General features: G+C 51.6%; 1 protein-coding gene and 1 non-coding gene across 4 annotated transcripts; both read left to right on the top strand.

The window, feature by feature from the left end:
- Positions 1-754: 754 nt before the first annotated feature.
- On the top strand, positions 755-23,488 carry arid4a (AT rich interactive domain 4A (RBP1-like)). 3 transcript variants are annotated; one of them, XM_044166520.1, is made up of 25 exons: positions 755-982; positions 2,014-2,064; positions 3,618-3,728; positions 4,383-4,448; positions 4,613-4,703; positions 5,999-6,078; positions 6,196-6,293; positions 6,512-6,644; positions 7,484-7,563; positions 7,664-7,740; positions 8,010-8,191; positions 8,279-8,351; positions 8,906-9,000; positions 10,223-10,320; positions 11,421-11,661; positions 12,925-13,154; positions 14,749-14,910; positions 14,995-15,070; positions 16,045-16,267; positions 17,033-17,095; positions 17,177-18,778; positions 19,201-19,305; positions 19,772-19,927; positions 20,071-20,217; positions 21,463-23,488. In XM_044166520.1, the coding sequence occupies exons 2-25, from the start codon at positions 2,059-2,061 to the stop codon at positions 21,564-21,566; spliced, it is 4,299 nt and encodes a 1,432-aa protein (XP_044022455.1). In that variant the 5' UTR covers positions 755-982; positions 2,014-2,058; the 3' UTR covers positions 21,567-23,488. The 3 variants fall into 3 exon arrangements, with proteins under 3 accessions (XP_044022455.1, XP_044022453.1, XP_044022454.1); XM_044166518.1 differs by having other exon boundaries at positions 760-982; positions 14,995-15,076; XM_044166519.1 differs by lacking the exon at positions 755-982 and adding an exon at positions 1,027-1,889 and having other exon boundaries at positions 14,995-15,076.
- Positions 5,133-5,218, top strand: LOC122862535. Its single transcript, XR_006374768.1, has one exon. It is a non-coding gene; the product is annotated as a small nucleolar RNA SNORD53/SNORD92 (small nucleolar RNA).
- Positions 23,489-23,570: the final 82 nt, after the last annotated feature.

Below are 23,570 nucleotides of genomic sequence, written 5' to 3'. Positions count from 1 at the left end.
ATTCTCCTTAAAATGTCTATTTAACGAATGAGCTTCGTCTCAGGCTTCAGTCCAGCTCGTTTGCTGAATGTTTGTGTCGTGAAACTACAGGCGAGCGGTTTGTTGTGGAGCCTGGTTCGACACAATCCCTGATACGTGACGTTGTCTGACATATGGAAGCCGCATCGCCAAACTTCATTTAAAAAAGCGTCCACTAAATGTTTACGTCGGTCATCGGCGAGTTATTGACGTGATTGAACAAAAATTGGGACCTTTTAACAAAGTCACAATAGCAACCTCTTAATTTCGGCATACCTGCCATGCAACAAGTAGTGCGTATATACATAAAAATTAAACTTTTGTACACTATTTGACCTCTATTTCCGGTTATTTCGGTCCAATAGCATTCGCACTAGAACGCGTTGGCAAACCATGCGAACCGGTGTAGTTGTTTAGATTTTGTGTAAACTAACTGCTGCATTGCGAGCATATATATTAAATATGATAATGGCTTCCGTTTGTTTTTTACCACTTACAGAACCGGGTCGATAAACAAGGTAATGTTAACTGGGGATTTTTGAATGGAGTTTGGTGTACAGAGCTCCAGCACGTATCGGGGCGGGGCTTCCTACAGTGTCGGTGCAGACACGGAAGCCCGCTCAGCCAATAGCGACGCGCCGCTGCAGTGAACAAACCGCGCTGGACCAATCGCGATCTCCAGTGGCGGGTTTTTCTTCTTAACTCACCTCTGATTGGACAATTATCTAACAGATGCCGTCATTTCCCTCGTGGCGCCGCGTTCGTATCGGCCAATAGTGACGCCAGAAGAGGTATGCCCTATTAAAATCGAGGAATCGCTCGACCAATGAGATTTCTCCGTAGCGACCAACGCTGTCACCGCAGCCAATCGCGTGCCTGGAAACAGAGCTCGGGGCTCAACAGCTTGTTGTTCGTGTATCGCTTTGCAACCGGGGCGAGAGGGGAAGCAGCCGCGTCCGTTAATGTAAGTATAAAAATCTTCCCATTCTGCCCTGAACCAAACTAAAACGTGTAACGGTTTAAATCCCCGGCGGGTCGGGGACAGAAAGCCGGGGGGGATGTCACGGGAGAAGCCGCGGGCTCTCCGGTTAGCCGCTGTTGAAACGAGCTGGCTGTGAATTGAATGGCAGCGGCAGTCGGCTTGTTTTTGCAGTGAAGAAATGTGAAGCTCCTGCGCCTTTGTGGAGCAGCCACATATTAAATAAATAAATCCGCAACAGTTTTTGTTCCGTCGAATGTCACACATCCTCGTTTTGTTTGATAGAAACTTAGTTGACCCTCGAAACGGGAGCTAATGTTGACGCTAGTCGAGCCTGCGCTGCTGGGATCAGACGGTTTAAATCGCCATATGATCCACAACTAGCTAGTTGAGTCGCTAGTTAGCCAACTAGCTAAATTTAGCTCCGGACCGGAGAGTGAAACCGCGCTCGCTGCCCCGCTCCCTCCGCGCCAAACAACGTTGTTTGGACTTTGTTCGCGTCGGGACTCGGTTGTGTTTGGCCGGTGCTCTCCCCAGCAGCTAGCCGCTAGCAGGCGGTTTTTTTTTTGGGGGGGTGGGGGGTGGAGGTAAAGTTAGCCGAGCTAGCAGAACTGACATGGCGACGTGACTCAGTGGAGCTGGGAGCGGAGCGGGAAGCAGCGCTCCTCTCCCGGCCGCGCTGTTCGTCCCCGCTCGGTGCCCCCTCACCGGCCCGCAGATATTTAACCTACACCCCGCTGAAACCGGGGACTCCACGTTCAGTCGAAGTAAACGTCGCTAGCTAAGTTAGTGTGAGCTGTTTGTGCCACATATTTGATGCGATCCGGGCAGGGAGGAGGGAGGGAGGGAGGGGGCTGCACCGAGCCCGAAAAGAATTCCTGAGCTAACACAAGTGAGTGGCTAGTTGGTTAGCTTAGCATTGTTTTACAACCTCAGGGCAGTTTGACACTCTGTCCCCGTCTGTCCGACATGTCGCCAACTTTAATCACACGTCCCTCCCTGTTTGTGTCTTTCAGTGATCCCAAATCTTTCGAGCTGGACTCCCTCAAATAGCCGGAAAGATGAAGGTGAGTGTTTGACCTGCGACACCGACTGAAGACGGTGTTCTCGGTCCGAGCTGCGTGTCTGCTCACGGCTGACAGACCGGCTCCAAACTGGGCTCTGGTGCTCATGTACTGGTGTCTGTCCAGCTGATCTTGTCTCTCATTGCATCTGTTTTACATCGATCACACTGGTGTCACACTAACGATCCGCTGGAGCAACATCCATAATCCATAGATCTGTTCATCTATTAGTCTATTGGCAGAAAATGAAGCTGTTTTCATCATCTATTAATCATTTCAGTCATCTATCCATCAGATGTCAAACATGTGCAGCTTCTTAAATGTACGGACTCGGTTTGAATATGCCTTCAACAGGACTCACAGGGAAATAATATGCAGATTAACTGATAATGACAATATTTATTAGCTGCAGCACTAATCCTGCTCAGTTAAAGTGCTGCTTTAGTTCAGTTAAACTGTGTTTAGACCCCCGAACCTGAATATCTGCACTGGCATCGCAACACACACGTTAACGCTCAGGTGAAGTAAAAGAAACTCCTCCTGCTTTTCCACACAGTCATTTTCAACAAACCATTTTTAACTCTCACGTTCGGTGTCTGAAGTAAACGTCCCGAGTTCAGATATGTCGTTACTAACTCGTCACGAGACGACAACACGGTGAACGAGGAAGAACGAAAGGCAGCAGACAGAATGTGACCGAACTAACAGTCGCTCTTTGGGCCGTTGTTTCTGTGGGGACAGAATAAAGTGTAACACCCGCGTTATAGACGTGAGACTGAATTGTTGTCGTTCGGCTGCACGTCAGGAACCTGATTATCTTATTTCTCAAACATCGTGTGAACCAGAAAGCTGGTTTCTGTGATCGGGGTAGAGGATCAGAGAAACCTCTCGTCCATGTTTACATGATGTTGTGTTTCTAACAGACTTGAGACTAAACCATCGCCGGTGGCCGACAGGAAAGACCCAGAGATGCCTCCTAGCTTTCTAAAGAAGTCCAACTGAAACTGAGTCAGACTGAAACTGCGTTGACTTCAGAAGCAGAGAGTGCTGAAGTGAAATCGGACTCTTTGACTGATGAATTTGCTTTTTAAAAAGTTTGATTTGAAGTTTTCTGGCAGGGGATTGTTTGGTTACGTGCTCTTCGTCTTACGGTCGATCTAAGTGAAATGACTAAACGATGAAGCGACGGTGCGTTTAGTCGCGTAACGCTGATTCTCCTGAAAGGAGAGCTGCGACTCGAGCCGCGGTCAGGTGTGTTTACGTCTCGCACGTTCAGAGATGTTTGATTCTCCACAGCAGCGAGTGTCTCTTTCGCACCACTGGAGATGTATGTAGGGACACGCGATGACAACACAAAGCCGTCCAGGGGACTAAACGCAGTCCGGTTTACAGTCCGGTGGGACATCGGCAGCGTTAGCAGCTCTGCTGTCGTGAGGCTAATGTTAGCAGCTAACTATGCTACAGGTGACTTCAGACAGAGACGCACAGCTGCTGTGTGCTGCAGTGCATGCTGGGAGTGTGTGTGTGTGTCCTGATGTGCCTGGTGTGTGTTTCAGGCAGCAGACGAGCCTGCCTACCTGACAGTGGGGACGGACGTCAGTGCCAAGTACAGAGGAGCCTTCTGTGAGGCCAAGATCAAGACTGTGAAACGCATGGTGAAGGTCAAGGTAAGATGTCCGGGGACGAGGTTCACCTGCAGACAGGAGGTCCAGGTTCAGACTGTCTCCTCGGTCACGTGGACGAAACTCACAGAAACAACAGACAGACTGGACCTGATCTCTGAGGCTGCTGCGGGGCGACACAGTGCGACTGGACAAGAGGTCACCGAGTCCAAATCCATGTCAGACCTGAGACATCAGCAGCGTGTCTCTACTGAAGCGTCCATTATTCAGTCCACGTCGACTCTGCCCTCTGTTCCAGCGTCTCTGTCCTGTCAGAAGCAGAGAGGACAAACTGTCCTGCCCTCTGCACAGTCACCTGTGTACAGGTGTTGTCTCTGTCCACGGCTTCAACAAACTGTTTAATCATCAAAATGTCAGAGGAACAGTTTGTCCCTCAGATTTTTGTCCTCAAAGACAAAGTTGTTTGTTCAGGACAGAAAGAACGGGACGTCAGTAACTGTTCAGTCTGTCCTGATTTAGTTCTCTAATATTAATAAATGAAATGAGGCAAATTTTAAATAAACGTAGTCCATAAAGACTTCCAAATTAAGGGCTCAGAAAGACCTCCATGTCCGCTGTCCTCTGTCTCACCCCGTCCTGTCTCTGTGAAACATGATCCACATGTCAGGCAGTAAATGCTTTGTCTCACTGTGTCTTCAGGTGACTCTGAAAGGTGAAAGTACGTCCCAGGTGGTGCAGGACGACCAGGTCAAAGGACCACTGAGGGTAAGGTGATGATGATGATGATGAGCCTTCAGCTCCCTGTCACCGTGGAAACGGGAAACTGTTCCTTTACGTAAAAACTGTTGAGACTCGATGCTGGGAAATAAACCGTAAATGTTTTACTGAAAGATTGGACTGTGGATTCATTCTGTCTCTGTGTCCTCCAGGTGGGCTCCACCGTGGAGGTGAAGACTAACGAGGGTTTGTCCAGCGAGGCCGTCATCGGTAAGCTGACGGACGCCAGCCTCTACACCGTGGGTGAGTCTCTGTTCCGGCCTGCTGATTGGTCCACGGCTCGGGGGTCACATGTTTTGCGTTCTGTCAGTAGTGAGAAATGATGATTAGGCTGAGAGCGTTTCAGCGCGCGGCGTGAGAACACGCTCGGCCGGAGGCAGGCGGAGGTTCTCCGCTCCCTGACCCGGGAGCAGCAGCCTGCGCTGGGACACGAGGTCACGGGACGGAGTTCAGAGTAGAAATGAGACGTTTGTCTTTTCAGAGCGGCGGGACACGGATGATGTCGTCACGTACCGGCCGTGAGTTTTAACGACCCGGGTGATTGACAGGTGGAGTGGGTGGAGCTTCGGTTACTGGTCTCCGCAGAAACGGCGAGCTCAGCGAGTCTGAAAGTCACGCGTTTGAAACGCTCCGACGGAAGCGAAGCGTTCTCCGCTGCGATTGGTCGTCGGGGAGGAGTGATGATGCTGAGAAAAGGTTTCGCTCAATGAGCTGATGATGTCATGTGATGTCACATTTTCTCTTGGCTGTCTGACCAATCCCCTGCCAGTTGAACTCCAGTGCGATGGCGCAGTCAGACCCAGATCTGCGTGGTGAGACCGACCTGGTCCCGGGACAGGAAGTAGTGTGTAACCAGGTGTTCTGTCGATATGTGCTACCTGTGCGTGTGCGTGACCCTGACGTCTTAGAGATATTATAATAGAGTATTTCAACATGCTCCCCATATTCTTACAGTTCACTTACCTGTCTGTAGTCAAAAACATAAAGACGCCATCATACTGCGAGAGTTACACCTGGAGGGGATCAGAAACCGGCAGAACACCGTGACTGCATGTGATAAAATAATACGAGATCTACAACGTTCAAGCAACAGGCTTTTATTTCACAAGGTCAATATTTAAACGTAAGGAAAATACTGATATTCTCTCACACACACACACACACACACACAGTAACACACACACACAGTAACACACACACACAGTAACACACACACACACACACACACACGCACACACACACACAGTAACACACACACACACAGTAGGTGCAGTGCTCTTTGTTCTGGTACCTGAGCGCACCTGTGGCGCTCGTGCACGCCCACGGTCAGGTTGCGGCTCGTTTGGAAGGTTATGGAACCGCTGCTGCTACGAGAACTGACCACACGACTTTCTGAGAACTCTCACCGTGTTGAATATTACGCCGCAGCCAAACAGCTGGCTCAGCAGTGTCAGGCGAGACCGGACGGACCGAACCACACCTGTGAAAACTCTCTGGAGACTGAAGTGTGTGTGTGTGTGTGTGTGTGTGTGTTTCAGTGTTTGATGATGGCGATGAGAAGACTCTCCGTCGTACGTCCCTGTGTCTGAAGGGAGAGAGACACTTTGCAGAGAGCGAGGTAAGCCTCACACACAGACAGGGACTACTTCTCAGACCTGTATCCTTCCACCAGAGTCTTTCAACTCTAAAAATATCTTAATCTAATGTTAAAATAATAATAACCCCCCCCCCACAGACGTTGGACCAGCTGCCGTTGACGAACCCAGAACACTTTGGCACTCCGGTCATCGGCAAGAAGTCGAACCGTGGCGGGCGGCGTTCGTCTCAGGCTGTGTGAGTCTTATATTTATATATTTATGCACAAAGTGATGCGACCAGTGATAACGCCGGCGTGTCAGATGTTTGGTTTAATGGCTGAGATGCGTTCGACACGTGTCAGAGGGGAGGGGAGGGGACTGAAACCGGTTCATGTACTGTAAGACATAAAACAAATAAACTCATTCACTTCCTGTTCGCTGTGGACTGGAACCCTGACTCTGTCGGTCTCTCAGGGCTGACGAGGAGAACGAGTCTTCGTCCAGTGAGGATGAGGAGGAGGACAGGAGGAGGCTGAACGATGAGCTGCTGGGAAAAGTCTGCAGCATTGAGAACGAGGAGGAACCCAGCAGCTGGTACCTGGCTCTGGTAAACACACACACACACACACACACACACACACACACAGTGAACCTGTAAGGAAGTTCATCATAATATTTTGTAAGTTTCTGGAGGATTTTAAGGAGTTTCCACTCTTCCTCTTTTTTGACTCGTGTGTTTATTCTCAAAAACCCGATCGTTCAGTAAACGCATCATTCTCTTATCTCTGTAAACAGGTAAACAGGTAAACAGGAAGAGGTGACTCATGATCGCCCGCGCACAGTTAGGGCGATACGGCTTAGAAATAAAATCTTGATATTTTCAGGCTTTTTTTTATATATATATATATATATATATATATATATATATATATATATATATATATATATATATATACACACACACACACTAATTTTCTCTGGAATAACGAACCATAAATTGTGTAATGGTGCAAACACCTGCAGTGATGTTGCTCGAGTGCACGCGTTAAAGTCCTCACTGTGAACAACCAATCCGTGTTGAAATCCTAGAAACGAACCAAAGACGCCTCGCTGCTGCCGTCGGCGTGCGTCCTGTGCGTCTGCAGCAGCCAACAGGAAGCAGCGATCTGATTGGATCGGCGTGCACGTTGTGTAATCTGCAAACATTACGGGAGAAACTGTTGCACGGTATCAATAAATCACTTCATGGATTGGAAATCTTTGTGTAACGCCGCTCGGTGCTGCGCAGGTAGGATCTGCGGTGGCGTGGCCGTGGAGGTGAGCGTGAGGCGGCGTGTGTCGGGCTCGCGGCTCCGTGGTTATTGATCCGTGAATAAAGAGAGCGAGCTGCTGTGTGTACGTGTGTGTGTGTGTGGAACGAGTCGCTCAGGTGTGTCCGCCCCGCAGGTGGTGTCTCCCAGCTGTAACGACGAGCTGGTGGTGAAGAAGGATCAGTGTCTGGTCAGAGCCTTCAGCGACTCCAAGTTGTGAGTTCACTTCTTTTCTTATTATTGATCTTTGATCAGAAACCGATCAGCTGCGTCTCACCCTCCGGTTTCCTGTTTCCTGTTTCCTGTCGTCCCGCAGCTACACGGTGGCGAGGAGACACGTCCACCCCGTCAACTCCATCAGCATCACCAAGTCTGAGTTCTCCAACAGGAGAGGTGAGGCACTGCAACTCCCACAATGCACCGGGGCACTGACTCACCTGTCGGAGCTCAACGCTGACTCTTCTTCTGCATTTTTCTTTTTACCCCTGCTGCTTCCTCTCCTTCTTCCCCCTCCTCTTCCTCTTCTTCCTGCTCTCTCCTCCTTTTATTCCTCCCTTGTTCTTTCCTCACTCCTCTTCCTCGTCCTCCTCACTCCTCCTCCCCCTCCTCCTCACTCCTCCTCCTCCTCCTCCTCCTCTTCCTCACTCCTCCTCCTCCTCCAGGTTTTGAAGCAGCCCAGATGTTCGTGAGGAGCAGGGAGGTACCTGATATGTGGAAGATGGACATGAGTCAGATCCTGGACTCATCCTCCAGTGATGATGACGAGGACGACGACGAGGAGAAGGAGAGCGACGAGGATGAGGAGGACGAAGACGAGAAGAAAAAGAAACACATAAAGGAGGAGGTGAGTCTGACGTGAGCACAGCAGGTGTGCCCGATGCTGCCGGGGGGCCAGGTGCTTACCTGTCTGTCTCTCTGTGTGTCCGTCCAGCCGGAGGAGGAGCTGGATCCAGAGGAGAGAGACCACTTCCTGCAGCAGCTCTACAAGTTCATGGAGGACCGAGGTGAGACTCGCCTTAACACCCGGCAGAGGAGGACGCAGCTTGGTCCTCCGATTCATTACAGATTAGTTTGTAATGTGCATTAAAAACCAAATGGTACGTGCCCCCGAGGGCTTCTAGAGGGGCCCTGTGTCGAAATCTAGTTTTTATACCTTTAATGTTTCAGCTGACATTTTGCTCTCCTGGAGCCAGTCTTCAGACCCTCAGACCCTCAGACCGGACAGCGGGCGGGGGCGGGGTCACGTTCCAGTGTAGAAACACTGGTCGGTTCGTGGGAGTCTGGACACGACGGGTCCACGAGGGCCCCGAGCAGTTAATCCAGTCCGGCTGTGCCGCGTCGAGGCCGTGAATCGTACAGATGTGGAGCGCAGAGCGGATGTTGGGTCGCTCCTGGACGCCTTCGTGGTGTTGATAGAAGTTCAGACCCCGCCTACGTCCTCACGCCCACTCGCCCCTTCTTCTTCTTTGTTTTTCCCAGCGTCGTTTCTGGATCAAATGTGACCGTTTGGGGAAACGATATTAATTAGCCAACTTTATTCTGTCTGTCCATCCATCAGGGACCCCCATCAACAAGCCTCCGGTGTTGGGTTATAAGGACCTGAACCTCTTCAAGCTCTTCAGACTGGTCTATCACCTGGGAGGCTGCCACAAGGTGAGGACTGTCTACCTGTCGCTCTGCCCGCCTGTCTGTCTGTAGACGCACTGATCGTTAACGTTAACGACACATCCTGTGAAACGCCACGTCGCCGCTGACCGTCTCCGACCTGAGCGCACAGCAACCTGAAGCTGATCTGAGGTCAGCAAGCAGCCGTGAGCTCAGCGGGTCACGTGACCCGCTGAAGGAGGAGCGGCGATGCCACGGATGTATACACGTAGCTCCCTCATTGGTTGCCGCTGTTCATTACAGCGACGCGTCAACGAGGCCGCCGTATTGGTTCAGGGAAGCCACGCCTCCTAATGTCAGTAAGTCTGGAGGCAGGAAGTCGGTCCACATTTAACTGCAACAACTGATCTTCAAGCTGCTGTTGCTACAAATGTTATGATACACCAAAATACTAACTTTAGTACTACTACTATACACTACACTACTAACGACTGTAATATAAGCTCTAAGATGAACTTACTACATTGTAAAATGGCTGCCGTGATATAATCCTGGAAATAAATAAAGACTTAATAAATAAAGACACAAGTTAAGATTAAGTACTTTTTTGGCAGGCTGCACAAGTTTATTATTAATTACATTCATAGTGAAATATTACAGCACCACTTGTGAAACATTTTCATTATACGGCTCTCTCCTGCAGTTACGCACTCGCTTACTGCTCTTCAGGTTCGACCTGAACTGCGTTTGCCTTGTACTCGCACACGTGTAATGACAATAAAGCTGAAAGTAGTTCAGGCACAGAAGTTAGTGTGTGTCGCGTCAGCTCCATGAAACAGATGTAAACACCTTAAATCATTCAGGACTGACTTACTTCACTCAGTAACACACAGCTGATCGATACGTGTCACTTTCAGCACCTTAATGATAAAAATGTTCATCTTTGTTTTTCTTGACGTGATGTCAGTTAGCTGAACTTCTTGTTAGCTTAAAAGAAGGCTGACGTATTGTGATTCATCCAGTTCGACACGTTCGGAACAGGAAAATATAAAATCTCATGTGTGAAATGTTGCTCGGTTTGGCATTTCTGTCATGAGAAGATCCAAAAGCAGCACAAAGACCTTTCTACCGTGTGAACTGGCTGCAAGATGGCGGCCGAGACGCGTCTCAGACGCCGGATGCAGTGATGTCACTTCCTCTTGGCCGTCTGACCGGAGCCTGAGGACGGAGACAGCGGCACGTGACTCTGTTCTTCTGTGTGTGTTTGTAGATCGAGTCTGGGACCGTGTGGAAGCAGGTCTACATGGATCTGGGGATCCCCGTCCTAAACTCTGCTGCGTCTTACAACGTCAAGACGGCCTACAGGAAGTAAGAGAACACCTCGCCGCAGCACACCGTCACCTGGTTTTTAATTGATCTATAGATAGATGTGAGTGATGTTTCGGCTCAGACAGGAGGTCCAGTCAGTGCTCAGCTCAGGTAGAGACGGACCTGAACAGGGATCTGCTCCTGCCAGTCCTCTGCCGTGGTTTCTCCTCTGAACGCTGATCCGAGCGCTCAGCTCTTCAGAGGAGAAACCACGGCAGTGTCTTCGCTCAGTTCTTTCCTTGCGTGGATCGGTAACGTAAATGTCTGAGCTCCCGTAGAAACGGCGTCTCCGTTACGGAGTCTGTCCGCCTGAGAGCGCTGACGACAGGGTTCCAACAGTCTCGAGAGGTTGGGAATGCTTCATTTTAAGCGTTAGGAACGTGCTTTAATTCAAACGTAATCTGGTGTTTCATCACAGTCACTCACGTAAACCAAAGATCTTTGAATATTTGAAAGGAAACGATGATGTTTGTTGTCTCCTGGCGTCTCGCGGCAGGCGTGGAGCGGACCGGAGCTAGACTGACTGACACGGGCGCCAAAATGAAAAGGGGGCGTTTTTTCTGTTCCGCTCCACGTCTGGTGCGAAGCCGGCGTGCGTGCACGTTGCAGGTAGCTAGCTAACTGTCGTACCTGCTCATCAGCTGCCGGGGAACAGCAACACGCCGGGCCGTCGTTTCAGAGACGGCTGGCTGTCCAATGAGAGCAGCCGCAGTCTGTCCTCTGTTGATCCCAACTCTGGAAATGAGCGAGCGTTAAACAAACGTGCAGTCAAAGTTCATCTGAACCGCTGGTGAAATAAACAGTGAATTCTGTAAATGTTGTTCTCAGCAATTTACATGTGATGATAAAGGCTTCGAGAGTCTGGAAAGTTTTGGTTTAGGTACCTTGAAAGTGCTTGAATGTTACTCTTAAAAAGCTGTACGAACCCTGTGACCAGCTGAAACCCCCAAATATCGATATGGGTCTCTAAGCTGGAGTCCTGACAGTCCTGGAACTGGATCAGTTTCAGGACTGTCGTAGCTGCAGATATCATCTTGTGACTGGATCCGTTTCCCATCAGCCCCCTGGTTTGTTGTTGATGATGTAATGTGTGTCATCAGGTACCTGTACGGTTTTGAGGAGTACTGCCGCTCCGCCTCCATCACCTTCAGGACCATCCATCACAACAACCCCCGCCCTCCCACCGCTCCGGCCAATCAGAAGCAGACGGGGGAGGAGCTTAAAGAGTCCTCCACACCACCCGTGACGGCGGAGCCCGTCGATGACAAGCCGGAGGAGGCGGAGTCAGAGAGTGAGAGCGAGAAGGAGGAGTTGAAGGAGAGACAGGAGTCGTCCCCGAGGGTGAGACAACAGAAACACTGAACCACATTCAAAGTGAAACTTTATTCGGCTCAGTTTGTCCTCCTGACGCGGAGCCGCGGTGGAAAACAGGCCGACGGCGTTTGTCTTTAAGAGAAATGCAGTCTGCAGATCAGAAACCTGAGCGGACGGACGGTGAAGTTCTGATCCCTGTCTCCCAGCAGTCACAACAAATCTTTTTGTAGACTACGTCTGACGCCACGCAGAGTCTGTTAATGAGCGTGTCTGTAAAACCTTCACTGACTGTTTCATTAGTTCTCCTCTTTCAATCGGCTCGTAAGTTTCCTGGTTTCGATCCTCTCAGCTCCTGGTTCAGGTTCAGGTTCAGGAGAGATGGAGGTCTTCATGGTTAAATGTTGACAAAGTCGACGCTGACTTGAAGTGAGAGACAGGATGATGATGTAATAATAATAATAACTAATGGAAGTTTGAGTCTGAATTGTACAGATGTGTGAAGCCTTTCGTTAGGGACCAAAAATATGACGTCTGTGAAGACCACGAACTGTTGTTAAACTGAGACCTCCTGTCTGTCTGTCTCCTCCTGTCTGTCTGTCTCTGTCTCCTCCTCCTGTCTGTCTCCTCCTCCTGCATGTCTCCTCCTGACTGTCTGACTGTCTGTCTCCTCCTCGTGTCTGTCTGTCTCCTCCTCGTGTCTGTCTCTCCTCCTCCTGTCTGTCTGTCCCCTCCTGTCTGTCTGTCTCTGTCTCCTCCTCCTGTCTGTCTCCTCCTCCTGCATGTCTCCTCCTGACTGTCTGTCTCTGTCTCCTCCTCCTGTCTGTCTCCTCCTCCTGCATGTCTCCTCCTGACTGTCTGACTGTCTGTCTCCTCCTCGTGTCTGTCTGTCTCCTCCTCGTGTCTGTCTGTCTCCTCCTTGTGTCTGTCTCTCCTCCTCCTGTCTGTCTGTCCCCTCCTGTCTGTCTGTCTCTGTCTCCTCCTCCTGTCTGTCTCCTCCTCCTGCATGTCTCCTCCTGACTGTCTGACTGTCTGTCTCCTCCTCATGTCTGTCTGTCTCCTCCTCGTGTCTGTCTCTCCTCCTCCTGTCTGTCTGTCTCCTCCTTGTGTCTGTCTCTCCTCCTCCTGTCTGTCTGTCCCCTCCTGTCTGTCTGTCTCTGTCCCCTCCTGTCTGTCTGTCTCTGTCTCCTCCTCCTGTCTGTCTGTCTCCTCCTCCTGTCTGTCTGTCTCCTCCTGACTGTCTGTCTGTCTCCTCGTCCTGTCTGTCTGTCCCCTCCTGTCTGTCTGTTTTAGGGGAGGAGGAGGTGTGTGGGGAGTCAGGTGAAGGCAGAGCGAGAGTCTCCCTCCAGACCAGAGAAAAGAGGAGGAGGAGGAGGAGGAGGAGATAACCTTGAGGAGCAGAGGGAGATGAGGAGACGAAGCAACAGAAGAATGGACGACTCAGAGAGAGGCTCTGAGGATGAGGAGGAGGAGGATGAGGGCGATGAAGATGAGGAGGAGGTGGAAAGGAGGAGAGGAGACAGGTGAGACTGAAACTAACTGTGGTTGGACAGATCAGTAAAAGTACACGTGCCACAAAATGAGTTAACATAATAAAAGTTAACTGCAGTGAAAGAAGTAATATCAGCAGAAAGAGCTGCACATGCAGAGAGGACGCTTTCTGAGTGTTAGCATTACACTGTATATATTATATTATTGGTATTAAAGCAGCTATAATGTATATTTCTATAATAATGTATGAAGTGACGGCGCGTCGCTGCTGCTGAACCATCAGCTGAACCTGCAGCTCCGCTCGGCTTCACGGAGCTTCAGAGAGACTTTCAGCTCGTAACGTAGCGGAGCATCTAGCTGCTGAACGTAGCGGAGCATCTAGCTGCTGAACGTAGCGGAGCATCTAGCTGCTGAACGTAGCGGAGCATCTAGCTGCTGAACATAGCGGAGCATCTAGCTGCTGAACGTAGCGGAGCATCTAGCTGCTGAACATAGCGGAGCATCTAGCTGCTGAGCGTGGCGGAGCATCTAGCTGCTGAAGCCAGAGCGGAGCATCAGCAGCTGCTGGAGACCAAACACAGAGCTGACAGAGAGAAGACCGGCTGCTCCATCAGGAGACACAGACACGCCTCCTGATGAAGCGTGGCGGTGCATCTGACACGCTGCTGAAGCGCGCGTGAGCATCACGCTGCTGACGCGTGGCGTCGTGTGACTCTGAGCACACGCTGCTGACGGCGTCGCGAGACTCTCACGCGCCTGAACGTGGCGCCGCGCGCATCTGACACGCTGCTGAAGAGCCAGATGTTTCCCTCAGACACTGCTGGAGACCCGCCACGTGAGCTGACAGAGACACGCCGGACCGACGGCGTCATCGCGTGACTCTGACACGCCTCCTGACGGGAGGCGTCGCGTGACTCTGACACGCCCCTGGCGGCGTCGCGTGACTGACACGCCCCCTGACGAAGCGTCGCGTGACTGACACGCCCCCTGACGAAGCGTCGCGTGACTGACACGCCCCCTGACGAAGCGTCGCGTGACTGACACGCCCCTGACATGAGCGTCCGACACGTGACTGGCGTGACGACCCTGACGGCGGCGTCGCGTGACTCTGACACGCCTCCTGACGAAGCGTCGCGTGACTCTGACACGCCTCCTGACGAAGCGTCGCGTGACTCTGACACGCCTCCTGTCGCTGCTGGAGGCGGAAACAAGCAGCTGTTTGATCACATGTTCAACATGTTAAAAGTTGTGTTCGGTCCTTGTTCCTGCTGAAAACAAGAGGACAGAATCATCAGTTAGTGCAGGTGTAAAGCAAAGGTACAACTATAAAGTACTGGTATCAGTAGAATATACCTAAATTATCAAAAGTACTCTGCATACAGAAAGTTTCCTGAGTGTTATTTTATCGTTATACTGCAAATTATATTATTGGATTATTGGTATTGATGCATTCAGTTACAGCTGGAGGCGGAGCTAGTTTTAAGGAACTGTAGCACAGAAAACGAGCTCCTGCCCCGGACGAACCCTAAACCCTGGGAGCCTTAGAGACTCGACTCGGGGCAGAAACATGCCCCATCAGACATCAAACTGTGTGTGTGTGTGTGTGTGTGTGTGTGTGTGTGTCAGGAGTGAGGATGAGGAGGACGAGGACTCTCTGACAGGGACGAAGGTCAGGGTGAAGTACGGCAAAGGAAAGACTCAGAAGATCTACGAGGCTCACATCAAGAAGACGGACGTGGACAACGGAGAGCAGTTCTACCTGGTTCACTACTACGGCTGGAACGTCAGGTGAGTGTCTGATGCTTCTTCAGTACTGGAAGACGTAGTGTTGGAGGCGGAGTCTGTCCTGACGCAGGTGTGTCTGATCCACAGGTACGATGAGTGGGTGAAGGCCGACCGGATCATCTGGCCCGTGGAGAAAGGAACAAAGAAGAGACAGAGGAAGAAGGTGAAGGTGAGCTCAGTGTGGTCACGTGACCCGCTGAAGGCCACGACCGATGACGCCGAGAGCGGTTTCGCCGGAGACGGTTCAGAAAGGAGACGGCGCTCTTTAGAATAATTTCCTGTATCTGTGTCACGTGGGTTTCAGCACGGCCCCGCCCCTTTAGGAGATTAGCGGTGGGTCCTGAGTCGATTCGCTCCGGTGGGGGAAGTGAAGGTGAGCGCAGATTATGACCGATTCTTTCGCCTCATAGTCACCGAAGTAAATATGGGACCCATTTTTCACGAGACGCACTTCTTCTGACATTCTGACAGTAAAACGGCGTTTTTCAGCGACACTGACGAGATCTGGCAACACAGATGTCTCCCCGTCTCTGAGCCGTCGGCCTGGTTCCACCAAAGATGCTCTACAACGACCTAATCTGCTTCCTGACGAGGTGGCGAGAAGCGCCCGCGCCCACTTAGGAGACAGGAAGTGTGTCATCTTTGTTATGGAGCATCTTTGGTTTCGCGTTGTTTACATCCACGTTTAGTAGCGAGCAGTCGTCTTCTTCACCGCCTGTGCTGGCGCGTTGCTGCGTTTCTTGGCGAGCCCGCTGGCAGGTGTGCGATCTCGTCGCACACACGGCGGTCTGTGCGTGAGAACAAAGAAAACGGGAGCGTGTAAGGCGAAGGCCTCGAAATTCCTCAGGGTTCCTTCAGGTGCTCCTGGTTTGACATGCAGCGCTCGCTCACTCGGCAACACCCAGAATCACCATAGCAACAATCCCGAACGCCCTAGCAACCACCTAACAACATCCAGCCAAACACTGAACACTAGTAACCGACCTTTAAACCATATTTAGCACCCAGTAACCTCTGGCGGCGCTCGCACACAGGAGGCCGCCCGTCACGTTAGCACCTGTCTGCCCTGTGACATCACAGTCTCCGTAACCAACAACAAACTCTCGTCCTCACCGTCTCCGTCTGTCTCCTCAACAGAACAAAGAGAGGGAGGAGCCAGACAAGGAGCGAGACGGAGACGAAGAGAAGATGCCGTCGATGGCGGCGAAGCCCACGGGAGCGAAGCGCGGTCGTCCTCAGATCAGGACCACGCCCACCAGCTCGGCGGGACGCAGCGTCTCTAAAACACCCAGCAGTGAGGGGCGGTCCAACGGCAAGAGCAGCAGGGCGGAGACAGCATCCAACATGGCCAACGGAGACAGTAAGAGACACTGAGCATGCTCAGACCTGGAGCTGATCAGTCGGCTGATTGGTTCACATGTGATGACAAAGATGCTAATTTTATTCTTTGACACGTGACTCCAGATTTCTGACATTTCAGTTTAGGTTTTACACACACACACCTGAGTGCAGCGCAGGTGTGCGTGTGTGTGTGTGTGTGTCGGGGGCAGGTGTGTGTGTGTGTGTGTCGGGGGCAGGTGTGTGTGTGTCGGGGGCAGGTGTGTGTGTGTGTGTGTCGGGGCAGGTGTGTGTGTGTGTGTGTCGGGGTGTGTGTGTGTGTGTGTGTGTCGTGGGCAGGTGTGTGTGTGTGTGTGTGTGGGGCAGGTGTGTGTGTCGGGGCAGGTGTGTGTGTGTGTGTGGGGGCAGGTGTGTGTCGGGGCAGGTGTGTGTGTGTGTGTGTCGGGGCAGGTGTGTGCGTGTGTGTGTCGGGGGCAGGTGTGTGCGTGTGTGTGTCGGGGGCAGGTGTGTGCGTGTGTGTCGGGGGCAGGTGTGTGTGTGTCGGGGCAGGTGTGTGCGTGTCGGGGCAGGTGTGTGCGTGTCGGGGCAGGTGTGTGTGTGTGTGTGTCGGGGCAGGTGTGTGTGTGTGTGTGTCGGGGCAGGTGTGTGTGTCGGGGCAGGTGTGTGTGTGCGTGTCGGGGCAGGTGTGTGTGTGCGTGTGTGTCGGGGCAGGTGTGTGTGTGCGTGTCGGGGCAGGTGTGTGTGCGTGTCCTGCTGTCTGTCCTCTGACGTGTCGTCCTCCCTGCAGACACTCCTCGCAGGAGAACCAGGAGAACGTCGGGCATGTACGACTCCGACAGAGCGTCCAACGGTGAGAACAAATCTACTTCCTGTTTCCTGTCATTGATCAGTTTAATGATGCGTAACTAATCAGTTCACTGTCTCGCCGCAGAGGAGTCTGGGAACTCATCAGAGGACAGCGAATCAGAAGACCTGCCAGACAAAAAGCCGTCTCCATGGCGAGGGAGGACTGAAGCTCCGCCCTGCCAGGAGGAGGAGCGGGAGGAGGAGGAGGTGAAGGAGGAGGAGACGAGTGAGGTTGCTGATGTCATAACGGCCACTAACAACGACGACTCTGTCGCCATGGTAACAGCAGGTCAGCTGCCTGCCGCCACTGCACCTCCGTGTCCCAGCATGCCTCAGGAGAAAGCTGACAAACTCCTGAGCCAATCAGAAAAGGAGGAGGCAGAGCAGGGGGAGGAGCTTGCAGTAGAAGCCGCCATGTTACCTGTTCACCTGGACAAGGAGAACAAAATGTCTCCGGTGCAGGAGCGAGTCACGAAGATGGCGTCTGTGTCTCCTGGACAGGAAGTGCTCACCAAGACGTCCCCCAGAAGGACATCTCCTTCACCCGACAAGGCCAACAAAATGTCTCCCGCCGCCACAGACAAACACAAAATGTCTCCTGAGAAGCAGCCACAGGTGTCCTCCCCTCCACCCACCCCTGCAGAGGAGGACAGCAGGTCCACTCCTCGGTCCCCCCCCAGGGTCAGAGGTCGCAGGGCCAACCTCAGGGAGACGGGCTCCGAAACTCCTCCCAGAATCTCCGTCTGCACTCCCAGCCCCGCCGCCAGCCCGTCCCACACGGCGCCGCTGTCGTCTCCTCCTCGCAGCGTCCTGAAGAGACAGGACGAGCCCATGGTGGTCCTGCACTGCCTCCCCCCTGAGTCTCCCACCGCCGACTCTGACACGGACTCCGCCACCGAGGAGGAGGAGGAGGACGAGGAGGAGGTGGGCGTACCCGAGGAGAGGAGCAGCTCGACGCTGAAACGTAAAGCAGCAGAGCAGCGAGCAGCAGACAAGAAGCTCCGCCCCGACAGGAGGCAGGAGGAGCCCGTCTCGCCCAAAAAATCCCCCGCCCCGCCCAAGATGGCTGCTGAAGCCTCGCTCAAAACCCCCCCCGCCCCTCTCCGCAGGGGGGAGTCAGAGAGGAGGAGCGAGGGAGTGACGAAGGCGGAGGAGTGGCCCCGCTCAGTGGAGGAGACATCTAAGGAGGTGTCAGAGGAGCGTCTGACGGGTGGCGTCTCGAAGGAGCCAGAGGTGCATGCTGGGACGCCTCCCCCCACTGCGGAGGCCCTGGGCCCCGCCCCGGCTGAGGAGCTGGAGCCGCAGATTGGACCCGAGGCGCTGGTCTGCCACGAGGTGGACCTGGACGACCCGGACGAGAAGGAGAAGCCCAGCCCCGGTCCAGAGCACCTCCTCCTGATGATGAGGGAGCCTCAACAAGCCCCGCCCCCGCTGCCAAACCTCCTCCACACCTCCCTCCCCTCCCCCCACCTCCCCCAGCCTCAGGTCAGGCCCTTCCTGCCGGCCGCCGCTCCCACCTCCGCCCCCTGCCCCGAGGAGCTCCACCCAGACAGGAGTGCCGCAGAGGAGGAGAGAGGAGCAGCGAGGGGGGAGAACGAGGGAGACTCCAGCCCCGGGTTTGATGGCAGCGCCTCCTCCTCCTCCACCTCCACCTCCCTGCTGTCGCTGCAGGAGACCAAGGACAGAGGTAAGACCAGAGACCTGTGTGAGGTGAGAACACGCTGAAGGAGGCTCAGGTGACGCGGGAGAAACGGCTTCTGCTGATACGCTGCCGCCGTACCACCTGACACACGAGATAGTAACGGCAACAACACAGCGAGACTGGTGTGTGTGCGTGTGTGTGTGACGTGTGTTATTGTGTGTGTGTGTGCGTGCGTGTGCGTGTGTGTGCGCGTGTGTTATTGTGTGTGTGTGTGTGTGTGCGTGCGTGCGTGCGTGCGTGCGTGCGTGTGACGTTGGGTTCAGGTGTGTTTAATATCCGCTGCTGAGCTCCATGTTGGTCCGATTCACAACTCCACACTTTATAGACCTGAAGAGACCAGACCAGGACTCACCTGGTCGCCTGATTGGTTAGTGAGTGAGTAACCTGTGTGACCTTTGACCCCTCAGGTCAGAAGCGGGTGACGGACTGTAACTTGAGCCCGACGGCCAAGAAACAGAAACGCAACCAGAAACGACCACACACACCTGGGAAGGTGGAGAAGAACGGAGCAGGTGAGTCTGCAGCGTGTGTGTGTGTGTGTGTGTGTGTGTGTGTGTGATGTCACACAGGTGACGGGCGGCGCTAACAGAGACGACGTGTTTCTAACGACTACAACTTCAGAACCAGCAGTTGACAAAAAAATGTCAAGGTCCACTTACTTGCTCGCGGTGGAGCTTTCGACCACATCACATGGTCATCAGGTGACTCGTAGGTGTCCCGTTACTGTTTCTCCTGCATTGTTTTTTATTTCAGGTGAGTTTAGTTTTTTAAATAGTTTGAACGTTTCCTGGTTGATGATGTAATAATCTGGTCCCCCCCCCTTGTACCTTTTTTAAATCTCAATCATATCACAGATAAAACAAGACAAACTAACTGACCGACGTCTTACTGAGCGTTCAGCAGCGAGCAGCCAGAAGCGCCGATAGTTACAGATAAAATGTAAAACTGTTGATTAATCTGCCCCCCCTCTGCCCCCAGGTCACAGCAGCGACAGTGAGGACCAGTCTCGCCTGTCGTCTCTGTCTCAGAAGTCTCAGAAGTCTCGCTGCACTGGTCTGTCGTCCCCGTCGTCCCACAGTAAAGACAAACACAACTTCTCCCCTCAGAGGACGTACAAGTGGACCTTCCAGCTCGGTGAACAGCTCCTCGTTTCTCTTTCAGATCGTTAGCTTCCACTCGTCTTCACGGGATTAAACTGTCAGTTAGCTTCTGTGTGTTGGAGCAGAGACAGGTGTGGTGTTACCTGTGATCTGACCCCCCCTCCTCTCCCCCCTCAGATGAGTTGGACAGCATGTCGAGCACAGAGAGGATCTCCTTCCTGCAGGAGAAGCTGCAGGAGATCAGGAAGTACTACCTGACGCTGAAGTCAGAGGTGGCGTCCATCGACAGACGCAGGAAGAGACTAAAAAAGAAGGAGAGAGAAGGTAGGAGACGCAGTGCATGCTGGGAAACACAGTTCATCAGATCCTGATTCATTTTTTTATTTCCATGGAGATTGAGCGCAGTGACCGAAGGCGAGTTTAGGAGGCTCGCGCTGTTCGACCCCACAGCGGCGAGTTTAGCATCAAACGCACCTGCTGACGGCTGTTTGAGTGGCGAGTCGCCTCCGCCGGGTTCTGATCCTTCCCCCGCCGGGTTCTGATCCTTCCCCCGCCGGGTTCTGATCCTTCCCCCGCCGGGTTCTGATCCTTCCCTCGCCGTGTCCTGTGCAGCGGCAGCACATGGCGGCGCCACCGAGCCTCGGCGCAGTATTTCTGTTTACGGCGGCCCGACGCGATGTGTCGGTGGTGTCCCCCGGCCTGGGACGCGGTCTGAAGGTGGAGGTCTGACAGGTGAGCTGTCGCTGACTCCGCCTCCTCACCCTCACACCTTCACCACCTGCACAGCTGCGTTGTGTGTGTGTGTGTGTGTGTGTGTGTGTGTGTGTGTGTGCGTGTGCGTCACCGCGGCGTCTCCGTGCGCCCGGCAGCACACTCGTGTTCGCTGCAGCGAACTGCATGAAGTCATCAGGTGACGCAGTGTTGGATATTATTGATTTACTACAGCCGATGACGTCGTCGGTGACATCATTCTCCGCCAGGCTTGTTTTTATAGATGACAGCTTTTGCGTGGGCGTGGCGTTTTGGGCGGCGTCTTGTGCGTGCGCAGCGCTCTGAACGGGAGCAGCTGGAACGCTGCCCCCTACAGGCGGACGGACGCCTTGGCTAAGTAAAGGTAACGTGAACAGTCGGAGTGAGGCTCCAGTTTAGTTTATTGATCCAGTGGTTTCCAGACATTTCCTGCAGGAAACGCTTCCTGCTCAGTCGGCCCGCCGGAATAACTTCAGCGGTGAATCGATCGATCGACTGAAGCGTTTGCTGGTTCAAACGTCAGGATGAACACTGATATTCCTGCAGGACTCTGGATCGGGACTCTGGATCGGGACCTTCTGTGTAAATATCTGTTGGTGGAATAAAACCGGAGCGAAACTTCAAACGGTATTTTTTAACCATTTTACGGACAAATCGATGAACGGAGAGATGTGTCGATAATGAAAATAACCGCTCGTTGCAGCCACCAATGAACATCTGTTTTACTGTCAGAAGAAGACTGATACTTAGCAGATATCCATCAGTAAACGTGTTGAAATGTGTCGAAAGTGATTAAACTTGTGTCTCTGTGTCCTTCAGTGTCCAACACGACGGCGTCCACCTCGTCGGGCTCGTCAGACACGGGTATGAGTCCGTCCTCGGCCTCGCCCACTCAGAACACCGTTGCTGTGGAGTGCAGGTGATGACACGCCCACCCAAGCCCCGCCCGCCCCTGCTTCGTCATCTCCTTCTGCTCGACCCCGCCCCTTCCTGCCACAGACTCCGCCCCCTCAGCTGCTCTGAGGGCATGATGGGAAAAAAACACAAAAAAAAAAACCCTCCCTCCAGGTCTGAGCTCCGAGAGACGCAGTGGCTGATGGGAGGGGGGGGCACTACCACCTGACCTTAGCCCCGCCCCCTCACCTATGAACTGACTTCCTGTTTGAGGAGACAAACGAGACCGAGAAATCAGCCGTCTGTTCAGCCGCCACAGAGCGCTTCTTTGTTTCCTTCCTTCCTCCGGTGCAAGTTCAAAATAATGTGACCGGTTATTCTGGGGGGGCGGGGTCAGAGGTCACCGGTTTAGTGAATTTCCTTTAAGGTGGGACAGAAACAGGAAGCAGATTCCTCAAGCAGCACAGCTCATTATGCAAGTTCTTTTCTTTTTTGTTTTGTTAACTCGGATTTTTTAAGAAAACAGAAAAGATTTAAAAAGCAGTTTCCTGACTTCCTGCTGTGAGCGATTTCTGCCTTTTTATATCAAATCAGAGCTTTTATTTTGGTAAAAACAGACAAAAAAATAACAAAAAGTTTGTGGCGTCACAGCGGGAGACGAGATGAAATATTTGTAGAGCTGAACTTCTTTGTTTTTGTGTAAAATAATTAAAATGAAGCTTATTTATTCAGTTAGTGAACGCAGAAGGTGTGTGTGTGTGTGTGTGTGTGTGTGTGTGTGTGTGTGTTGTATGGAAGATCATTAGTGCCAGGAAAAAAATCTGAAAAGTAAAGTGATGAAAATAAAAACTTAAAATTGAGATACTAAATCCAAAATACAGTAAACGGTGATTTTAAAAAGTCTGGACTTTAAATTTAAATTTAGCACGTTGGAACATTTTACTTCCACACTTCGACGTTAACTTCAGATCTCATTTTTATTAAAGTGTAGGAAACCTAAATTATAATTTCTACAGTAAATCTATATTTTCATTTAATAAATTGAAGTTGTGATTTAATTTCATAATATTTAGTTTGTTCGACTTGGACTCATAACTGACTTAAAGTTAGAATTATGAATCAGAATCTCATTAAAAATAAAAATGTCTACTTGATGTCTTGATTCAGATTCATTTCGATCTCGTGATCTCTGAAAGTTCTGTTATGGTTATAATTATATATAAGTTATAGTTTGTAACGTGAAACAGAGTCGAGATTAGAACTTAAAGACAGAATGGTGAGTCGACGTTTTTATCTTGTTTGACCTAAAAAGTAAAATGTATATAAGTTTGACTAAAAGCGAATTTCTGATTCTAAGTTTTATGTTTGGCTTCAAATCTCAATTTTGACTCAGTTTGATTTGGTTCTGTTTTAAAGTCAATATTTCGATTTGTTTGTATTTTGGACTTCGTATGTTAACTGTTCGTTCGTTTTCTTCTTCTCTGGCTGATTTGATCTTCCATTTGTTCAGTACTGACCTCGCTCCTGGAGGACCTCTGCTGCACTAACTTCCTCTTCCTCCCTGATTCTTCTTCTGTGGTTTCCTCTCTGTGCGGCTGCGACGGACGGCTGTTTTCAGCTCCTGAACGTTTCTTTGTTTTGTACATAAAAGTTCTGAGTAAAGAGAAGAATAAAACCACACCATGTATTTGAGAACTACATTTTACACGCCTGTAAAGAATGATTTATAATATTTTTTAAGAGAAGACTGTTTGTACTGTTGTATTATGAACTCAGTTGTTGTTTTTTGGGTTTTTTTCCTTTCGTTTTTCTATGTGGTGTTTTGCTAGCGGCGGTTAGAGAGCGACGACTGTAAATACAGAAACACACACTTCCTCCTGAGAACAGAAGCCATGTTGGAACTGTGTGGCCAATAAACAGCTCTCTGTTTCTAATAAAGTTTTTAAATATGTTTCCACGAGTCCTGATCCTCCTCCCAGACCAACAGGAACGGTGCGTTCAGGTGCTCCCCGTCACTGATGTTAAAGCAACAG

The sequence above is a fragment of the Siniperca chuatsi genome, linkage group LG15, assembly GCF_020085105.1.
Source record: "Siniperca chuatsi isolate FFG_IHB_CAS linkage group LG15, ASM2008510v1, whole genome shotgun sequence".
NCBI lineage: Eukaryota > Metazoa > Chordata > Actinopteri > Centrarchiformes > Sinipercidae > Siniperca > Siniperca chuatsi.
This window is presented reverse-complemented; position numbering and strand designations above follow the sequence as displayed.